This window comes from Gopherus evgoodei, unplaced genomic scaffold (assembly GCF_007399415.2).
Source record: "Gopherus evgoodei ecotype Sinaloan lineage unplaced genomic scaffold, rGopEvg1_v1.p scaffold_36_arrow_ctg1, whole genome shotgun sequence".
NCBI lineage: Eukaryota > Metazoa > Chordata > Testudines > Testudinidae > Gopherus > Gopherus evgoodei.
The window spans coordinates 918,025-927,586 of record NW_022060038.1 but is presented as its reverse complement, the minus strand read 5'-3'; the positions used below and the strand labels follow the sequence as shown (position 1 = coordinate 927,586).

Genomic DNA, 9,562 nt, shown 5'->3' with positions numbered 1-9,562 from the left:
CCTCCATCAGCCTCTGGCTATTTTCTGGTGCGTGCTGGCTGTGATTGCTCTAGTACTTGCCCAAAATGCTGTGCATATTGTGATTCAGGGCTGGGAAACTTAATTTCTATGCCTACGTGGTCCAGACATTTTTCATTCACTCCTTCTCCATCATGGAGTCAACAATGCTGCTAGCCACGGCCTCTGATCGTTACATTGCCATATGCCAGTGGTCCCCAAATTGTGTGGCACCCCCCCCAGGGGAGGGCAGAGGAATGTTTGGGGGATGGGGTGGCAGGTCCCAGGCCAGCCCCCACAGGAGTGGGGAGGGAGTGTGGCCTGGCTCATCAGGGGGGCACGGACAGGGGTAAGGGGGAGCGAGATTGAAAAGTTTGGGCATCACTGCCATATGCCATCTCTTGAGATACGAACCTGCCCTGTGCTAGCCAGGATCAGGGCAGAGGTGAGGATCAGAGAGATGTGGGTGGACAGGAGAGGATAGTTCAGTGATCTGAGCATTGGTCTGCTAAACCCAGGGTTGTGAGCTCAATCCTTGAGGGGGCCATTTAAGGATCTGGGGCAAAAATCTGTCCTGCTTTGAGCAGGGGGTTGGACTAGATGACCTCCTGAGATCACTTCTGACACTGATATTCTGCGATTCTCTGACACAGCCTGTATCACACCAATAGCTTTCTGGGTGGCAAGGCTGCCCTCCTGCAGAAGCAAGGTCATGGCTTACACCTATTGGTTACACCTGGCAGTGGTGAAGCAGCCTGTGCTAATATATCATTATCAATATTGCAGCGGTGGGAGCTGATCTGCTGCTCATCACCCTGTCCTACTGCATGGTGGCCCAGGCTGGCTTGACTCTCCTATCATAAAGCTTTCAGCACCGGTGCTGCCCACATGGGCTTCATCCTAATCTCCTACACTCCAGCTCTGGTTTGTCCTAACACACCACATTGGTCACATCATTGCCCTACGCGTTCACATCCTTCGAACCACCGTATACCTCCTGCTCCCTCTCTTGCTAAACCCCATCATGTACGGGGTCAAAACCAGACACTCATGACTGGCTGAGCCAGCTGCTGAAAAGAAGAAAGGTTCTCGCCTGACGAGTCAGAGCAGCTGAGAGGGCGCGACCCTGGTCACCGTGTACATTTCTCTATTGCACTGATGTTTTTTCTGTTTGCAGCCAGAGAAGACTCTAGGCCAGTGATACTCAGACAAAGGCTTGTGAGCCTCCAAGGCTCTTGAATGTCTCCCATGGCTCTTTGCAGCACACAATATTAAAACACTGGTGATTGAATTATTAACCGATCAGGATGGTTTTACCATGTTATTAACCAACTGTAGTTGATATAATATTGGTCAGTCATTTTGCTGGGTAAATAATATATATAATAATACATATACATATAATTAAATATTTCTCCTCATACTGTTGAGATGTGACTGTATAGCAGAGTAGTAAATAAACCAATGAATTCACACAACTGTGGCTTTTTTGGGTAATATCGATTGTGAATTTGGCTCCTGAAGCACTGGGGCCTGAGAATCGCTACTCTAGTCGTTGTGAATAGCAGGGGGCAGTTTTGTTCGGGTCAGAGAAAAAGCTCTTAACCAGACGCCTGCGAACCTCACCCAGAAGCCCTGGGCCTCCAGATGCCAGGTACAAAGCTCCTGGGTTCATGCCTTTTCCCGATAGTTTTGGGCAGCTCTGCCTCGGGGGGTGGGGAGGAGGGAATATTTTGAGAACTAGGTAGAACTTGATTTGTAGCATCTCGGGGCAGAGCCTTTGGGCCGAATTCACCTACTGTGCTAGCGTTGTGCCAGGACGACGCCATTGCCTCGATGCATCACTCGTGATCTCGCACGAGGGGGTGCACACTCTCCTGCTGCTGCGCCGTCGCTATTTGTTACGCTCGACCCCTCGGTGCAGCAAAGGGACAGTCCCTGCACGTGGGGCCGGCAGGCCCAGCAGGCCGCAGTGCTTCCAGAAGCCTGTCCTAGTGCAAGGGCTGGGCCTGCACTCCAAGCCACCCCCCGGGCCCAGGCCTGCAGCTGTAGTGCTCTGCTGGGCGCTCCCTGGGAGGGACAATGTGCACAGAGGGTGTCCCAGCCTGCCCCGTGCAGAGCTCTGCGATTCCCACGCAGCAGGCGCCAGCTTCCCCCCAGCAAACTGGTGCCTCCAGAGGCTGCTTTAGCCCCTGCCGCCAGGCCTCTGTGGGGCAGACAGCAAGGCCAGGAGTGTGTTGATCTCAGAGCCAATCTACCCTGGGGGGAAGATGGGGGCCTCCCACACTAACCCTAAGGAGCAGCCCCAGGGCACCCCTCACCTACCCTGGGAGACAGACACAGGCCTAGCCCCACCCTCTGGCCTCCTCCCCACCTACATTGGGGGGGGGCAAACCAGGGTGTGCCTCCTTGTGCTTCCTTCACCTACCTTAGGAGGCAGACATGGGGTTTCCTGCCCCCACAGGAACCCCCTGACTCAGCTGGACCTATGCTCCCACATCTACTTGCAGGGCAGGCACAGAGAGCCCTGGCTCAGCCAAACACCCCTGCCATCTATCCTGGGGGGACACAGGAAGCCCTGTCCATTCCCTCCAGCTAAGCGAAACAAGCACACAGCCCCCCAGACACACACCCATCATCCTCAACTGGCCAAGGCTAAAAATCCTGCCCCATCCACCTGCAGGAGGGTTGTGTGAGGTGAGGCCAGGGCAGCCAGGGTCTGGAGGAGGCAACTTCCCATGCTGGCATCAGCCATGATGACTGTATGAATCTCCCACGCACCGAGAAGCAGGACATTCAGCTCCACGAAGTGCGGCCCAGTCCCTGGGAATGGAGCTAAAGGGGGCTGGTAAATGAGGGGCAACTCCCAGGGCTCCATTCTCCTTCCCCAGTGTGAAGGTCCCCTAGCATGAGAGCAGCAGCAGACGCTTGGCCGCTGCCCTGAGCCCATCACCGCTGTCTGTCAGCCTCTGAACCCCGGCGGCCCCTGCAGCTTAGGGAACAAGGGGCCATGCACAGAGAAATCTTGCAGCGCCACTGCCCCGGTTCTGCAGAGAAATCCTCTACTGGCTGCCAGCTCAGCACTTTTCCCAGGCATGAAGTGACCTTCAAAATGTGTGGGAGTTGGGAGTTCCTCAGCGAGGGCAGCGCTCTGCCCAACACCTAACGCTGCAGGGCCCAGACTGCTAGCTGCTACTGCAGGGGGTCGGCAGCCTTTCAGAAGTGCTGTGCCGAATCCTCATATATTCACTCTAATTTAAGGTTTCGCGTCCCAGTAACACATTTTAACGTTTTTAGGTGGTCTCTTTCTATAAGTTTATAATATATAACAACTATTGTTGTACGTAAAGTAAATAAGGGTTTTAAAATGTTTAAGAAGCTTCATTTAAAATTAAATTAAAATACAGAGCCCCCCAGGCTGGTGGCCAGGACCTAGGCAGTGTGAGTGCCACTGAAAATCAGCTCACGTGCCGCCTTTGGCACCCGTGCTATAGATTGCCTACCCCGGAGCTACTGCAATACAAATACGCACAGCCCATGGAGGATTTGGGCCCTGCAACTCAGCCAGCCCGCTGGAGCCTCGGCACACACCAACAAGAACACACTGTGCTTGCAACGTGGGATTAAACGAACTAACTTTATTAAAAGTCTTAAGGGAGAGAAACACATAGTTAGGAGTCAAAGCCCATAGTGCTTCCTTCCCCGCGGCTGATCTACAGGGTTGAAACCGAGCATGGAAGTTTGAACACCAAGGGGATGCTTTGAACTGGGTCACTGGGCACCAAGTTTTTTTTCCAGGGAATTTCCTGTACAGTCGCCAAGCGGTGGATTTTGGCCCAACTCTCCCCAGGTGACACGTTTAAGCACACGCGCACAGATCATTCTTACAGGGCGTACTGGACACAGAACTTGTGTGTACTATTGAATTATGACAGTTTAGATTTTGTTCCTTTAAAATGCTCGTGAATAAAATATGCATCCCCTCTCAACCGTCTTCGTCCTCTATCAGGGCCAAACCCTCCAAAGGAAGCTCTCCACCACAAAGGCACAGCTAGTGCGCCGAACTGGTCTCTGAGTGAAGGCAGGACACCCCGGACACCCCTGGGACAGAAAATACATTTAGAAATGAAACAGGAGCAAGGGCCATGTCTGTTGGGCGCCACGGAGAATCCAAAGTGCTTCAGACACAGAATTCTGTGACCAAGGAAAACTGGAACTCTGCTAGGATCACATATTTACGAAACAATTTCCCTCCAAAACGTGGTTTAGGCCGGGTGTGCACAACAGCCTGGAGGTCAGTGATCTTAGCTCTTGGCAGACTGAGGAGAACAAAGGAAATCTGAGTGCGTGGAGCGGATGGGAACTCTGACTTCATTGAACTGGTCGTCTCTGATGTTCTAATGCTCAGAATTAAACAAACAGCCGGGCCCTTATCATAGGACACACAGAGAGTCCCTCCCCACCCCACTGCAGACAGGCCCTCTCCTATGTGGAAGCAGCAACTCTGTAATCAGAGCCCTGCAGCACTCTCCCCTCCCCTCCCCAACCTGCTAAACCAAGGCATACTTCCACCCAATTCAGCCCACTGGATTTAAGTGGCAAGGGGTGGCCAAAATGCATCCAAGTAGCCAGCTACAGAGTTCTACGATGCAGCCCACAGCCAGCCTCGTTGTGCCTATGGAGGGGTTCAGCCCCTGGAGAGAGGTCCCAGCATGCAACACTTTGTTTAGCCCTTCACACTCACATCAAGCTGGAGAAGGGCCTGCTAGACCTACTTGTCTCTAGGGACCAAACGTGTGTCCGAGATAAGGGCAGATGTATCGCCTTCAAGTAATGGGCTGGTGACTGGCTTCCTGGGATGCTCTCACTTTGCTTTCATGGGCTGGTTCCTAGGGGCCGCCCCTCACCTCAAGGCTGGTTTCACTGCTTCGCACACCTGTGTGATTGGGTGCGTTTATCGTACAGGGCATGCCTTCGGCCCAGAGCCTGTGTGCTGCCCCTAGCCCTGCAGAAGTAGGGGCCACCACGCTCTGCCCCATCAACTGTCCTGTCCTCTCCTCGCCAGGCAGGCTCAGTGGTGCAGAAACCAGGACACCGAAAAGGATTCAAAACAGGCCCTAGCTGAGACGACGGGGGGAGGTCTTAAAGGCGGCAGCTAATGGCATATAGGGCTGCATTCATAGGAGCACTGCCAGCAGATCAAGGAAGTGACTATTCCCCTCCATTTGGCACTGGAGAGGCTAGGTTTGCTCCCCCACACACACACTACACAAGGGATGGGGACAAATTGGAGAGAGTCCAGTGGAGGGCAATGAAAATGATTAGGGGGCTGGGACACGTGATTTATGAGGAGAGGCTGAGGGAACTGGGCTTGTTTAGTCTGCAGAAGAGAAGCGTGAAGGGGGGGGATTTGATAGCAGCCTTCAACTACCTGAAGGGAGGTTCTGAAGAGGATGGAGCTCCGTTGTTCTCAGTGGTGGCAGATGACAGAACAAGGAGCAATGGTCTCAAGTTGCAGTGGGGGAGGTCTAGGCTGAATATTAGGAAACGCTATTTCATTAGGAGAGTGGTGAAGCACTGGAATGGGTTACCTAGGGAGGTGGTGGAAACTTCTTCCTTATAGGTTTTTAAGGCCCAGCTTGACAAAGCCCTGGCTGGGATGATTTAGTTGGGGTTGGTCCTGCTTTGAGCAGGGGACTGGACTAGGTGACTTCCTGAGGTCCCTTCCAACCCTAATATTCTACGACAGCACGTGCATGTTGTTGTGCATTGCTTTCCCTCGACACTGGAATACATCACATCCCCCTTAACTTTGGGCCAGACATTTGGCTGCTGGGTGCTGGCCCAGCTCTCTTGGTTTCAGCGGAGCCGTACCGTTGACACCAGTTGAGGATACAGCCCATTGTCTGTAACTAACTCCGTTCCTTGTTCCTTTAGGGTGGGAGGGGCCTCAAATCAGCTGGCTCAGTGCCATTTTTACTTGTTTTGGTCCCCTAAACATTAGGGCAGGGAATGACTTTGCAGCAGTTTTGTGGAACTGAACCACCAAGGTAAAGGCCTTCACCCTAGCATGGTCTCACAGTTCTGGGTGCGGGCTTAGTGACACCCTTCACGTAGCACGTGCATTAATCCGGTGAGTCTAGTGATGGCAGGGGCTTTCTTTGTTTATTTAATTCCTCATGCGCAGGGGAAGAAGGGGAGAGCGAAAAGGGGATACAGAAGAGAAATCTCGCCTCTGAAAGGTAACAAGAACCAGCTTGAGTCCATTTTTTTGCCCCTTGATCCCCACCACACTTAGTTTAACAGCATTTGCCCAACTTCCTATGGCTCCATAGCATGCCAACATCTCTCTAGCTCTTAGTCCGACTCTGTCTTGCTCGTGATAACCTGTCAGGAAGCAGATGTCACTCCGGGGTGAGATTTCCCTCCCTGCAAGGAAATTTCAGGGAACACTGAAGTTCTTGCAGGAGGAGAGGCACGGGGATGGTCAGCAGTTTCATGTCTGAGAAGTCTCTCCCCCTTAGTATTGACTTGCATCAGCACCGCACCCAGCCGTGTCATAGGTGTTTCACCTGCCACTGGGGCAACGTGCAGCCTCCCTTGCAATGCTGTGCAACTCCCCTTCCCTCCACCCCATTCGCTCTCCGTGCACTCGCTGGTGGTGGCGGCACAGGCCCTGGGGCTCAGTACACGGGCGGGGTACCCCCTACGTGTGTCCGCTGGTGCCTGCCCAGGTGGTACTTGTGGCTGAAGCTGCGCCCGCACTCGGCACACTTGTACGGCTTCTCCCCGGTGTGGAGGCGCTGGTGGGCCACCAGGTAGGACTGGTTGCTGTAGACGCGGCCACACTCGGCACACGAGTAGGACTGGCGGTCGCGGTGGCTGCGCTGGTGCATGATGAGGTCGGTGCGGGAGCCAAAGGCCTTGCCGCACTGGGTGCAGGTGAAGGACCGGCTCTCACCATGCACACGCTGGTGAATCAGGAGGTCGGTGCGGGCACCGAAGCTCTTGCCGCACTTGTTGCAGTAGACGAGCCTCTCGGCGTGCGAGCGCTGGTGTGTGATGAGGCTGGTGCGGGAGCCGAAGGCCTTGCCACACTGGGTGCAGGTGAAGGACTGGCTGTCGCTGTGCACGCGCTGGTGAATCAGGAGGTCGGTGCAGGAGCCAAAGCTTTTGCTGCACTTGTTGCAGGAGACGAGCGTCTCGGCGTGCGACTGCTGGTGCACGATGAGATCGGTCAGGTAGCTGAAGGCCTTGTCGCACTCAGGGCAGGCGTGCACCTTGGCGGCATGGCTGGCCTGGTGCCGGCTGAGGTCAGCCTGGCAGGGAAAGATCTTGCCGCAGTCGGCGCACAGGCACCATTTGGACTCAGGGTGGGTGCGCTCATGCAGGATCAGGTCGGTCTTGGAGCTGAAGCGCTGCTTGCAGGTGCCGCACAGGAACCAGCGCTCCTTGGGGTGGCACAGCTGGTGCGACGCCAGCTCGGCGTGGAAGCAGAAGCACTTGCCACACTTGGTGCACTTGTAAGGCCGCTCCTCGGCGTGGATGCGCTGGTGGCTCAGCAGGGCGGGGTGCGAGCGGAAGCTGTCGCCGCAGTCGATGCAGGGGAAGGGCTTCTCAGCCTCAGGGGCTCGCAGGGGCGTGGTCGGCTCAGCACCTTCCTCCGAGGCTACAGCTGGCCCAGCGGGGGCCTGCGGATGGGCGGCCAGCTCGGCGTGGGAGCTGTGGGCACCGTCACGCTGGGCGCAGCGGTAGGGGCGCTGGCGGACGTGGGTGCGCTGGTGCACGGTGAGCGCCGCCTTGTGGGTGAAGCTCTTGCTGCAGTTGGTGCAGATGAAGACGCTCTTCGCTGTGTGGCCGCGCTGGTGTTCCACCAGGGTGGCGTGCCGCCCAAAGCTCTTGCCACAGTCCGTGCAGATGAAGGTGCGCTCCGCCACGTGGCTTTCCTCATGCTCGCCCAGGGATGCCACATCTCCAAACCGCCACCCGCAGTCGCCACAGGCCAACGCCAGCTCCCCCGCGGGGCTCCTCGGCTGGGAGGCCCTGACGGTTTGCTTCCCAGGGGCCCTGATACACTCAGTGGGAGCGTCCCGCCCGGTCCCTGGCTGGCTCCCGGGGGTCAGAGGGCTCTTGTAGGGCTTCCCTGCCAGCACGCAGGGGGCCTCAAGCTCCTTGGTATGGTCCTCTCCTGGCCCTTCTTCCTTAACGGCTTTCGCAGCCCAGTCACCTGTGCAGGGCAGGGGAAAGAGAAGCCAGAGATACTGTTAGTGGCTGCTAAGCCAGGGAACAGCACCAGGCCAAGCCGTTTCCCATGGAGTGCAGTTACCCGAGGGTCTGTGTAAACAGCCATCTCCTCACACAGCTCTGCTAGGGTGCGTTTTTACTGCTTTCCCCCGTTATCTGGTGCAGGGACTCCGGTCTCAGTTCTCCCCGTCGTGCCCCTTGTGTAGCCAGGGCATCTCTGCAGAGGGCATGGAAGAGGCTGCCATTCAGAGGGAGTTTGCATAGATGTGCGTGACCATGCAAAGTGCAAGGCCGTGACAGTTCAGGCCCAATTCTCACTTGGCACCAGGAGTAACTCCAGGGAAGCTAATGGAGCTACAGTGGTGTCAGAATCAGGCCTGCTGCCTCTGCTGGAGGGAAGAGAGGGATTCTCTTCTGGTCTGGGCATCTTCAACAGAGATGCTAGCGAAGCGCCACTTGTGGGCCCAGCTGCTATCCCGAGTTGCATCTGTGCAGCTCCATTGAAAGCAGCAAGGTCCCCCAGGTGTGAAGAAGCCTGCAGAATCCTTCTAGTCATGAGAACATGAGACTGGCCACACTGGCTCAGAGCAATGGACCATCCCACCTTCTGACGTGGGCTAGTCTCATGTGCTTCGAAGGAAATGACTAGAACTGGGAAATTATTGAGTGAACCACCCCGTCATCCAATCCCAGCTTCTGGCAGTCAGAAGCTTAGGGACACCCTGAGCATGGGGTTGTGTACTGACCATCTTGGCTAATAGCCATTGATGGACCTGTCCTCCATGAACTTATGTAATTCTTTTTTGAACCCAGTTATACTTTTGGCCTTCACAACATCCCCTGGCAATGAGTTCCACAGGCTGACTGTGTGGTGTTAGGAAATTTCCTCCTGTTGGTTTTAAACCTGCTGCCTATTAATTTCATTGGGTGACCCCTGTTCTTGTGTTACGTGAAGGCGTAAATAACACTTCTGGATTCACTCACAATGTTCTAGACCTCTATCATATTCCTATTAATTATCATCATCATTTCTTAGCTAAACTGTCCCAGTCTTTTTAATTTTTCCTCATATGGAAGCTGTTCCATACCCCTCATCATTTCTGTCGCCCTTCTCTGTACTTTTTCCAATTCCAATATATATTTTTTGAGATGGGGCGACCAGAACTATACACAGTATTCAAGGTGTGGGAGTGCTATGGATTTATACAGTGACATTGATATCTTCTGTCTTATCTATTCTTTTCCTAAAAGTTCCTAACACTGTTAGCTTTTTGACTGCCGCTGCACATTGTTTCCAGAGAACTATCCACAGTGACTCCAA

The 9,562-nt window shown here is 54.6% G+C and overlaps 1 protein-coding gene across 1 annotated transcript; it reads right to left on the bottom strand.

The window, feature by feature from the left end:
• Positions 1 to 6,680: 6,680 nt before the first annotated feature.
• On the bottom strand, positions 6,681 to 8,668 carry LOC115641878 (zinc finger protein OZF-like). The gene is made up of 2 exons (XM_030545240.1): positions 8,560 to 8,668; positions 6,681 to 8,224 (listed from the first exon to the last, which is right to left on the bottom strand). The coding sequence occupies exons 1-2, from the start codon at positions 8,666 to 8,668 to the stop codon at positions 6,681 to 6,683; spliced, it is 1,653 nt and encodes a 550-aa protein (XP_030401100.1).
• Between the last annotated feature and the right edge of the window lie 894 nt (positions 8,669 to 9,562).

Bases quoted from the DNA above. Each gene is read 5' to 3' on its own strand.
- LOC115641878 (XM_030545240.1), bottom strand. From the start codon at position 8,668: ATGCCCAGACCAGAAGAGAATCCCTCTCTTCCCTCCAGCAGAGGCAGC. The intron at 8,225-8,559 runs GTGAGAATTGGG...TGCCCTGCACAG, and splicing joins GGAGTTACTCCTGGTGCCAA to GTGACTGGGCTGCGAAAGCC.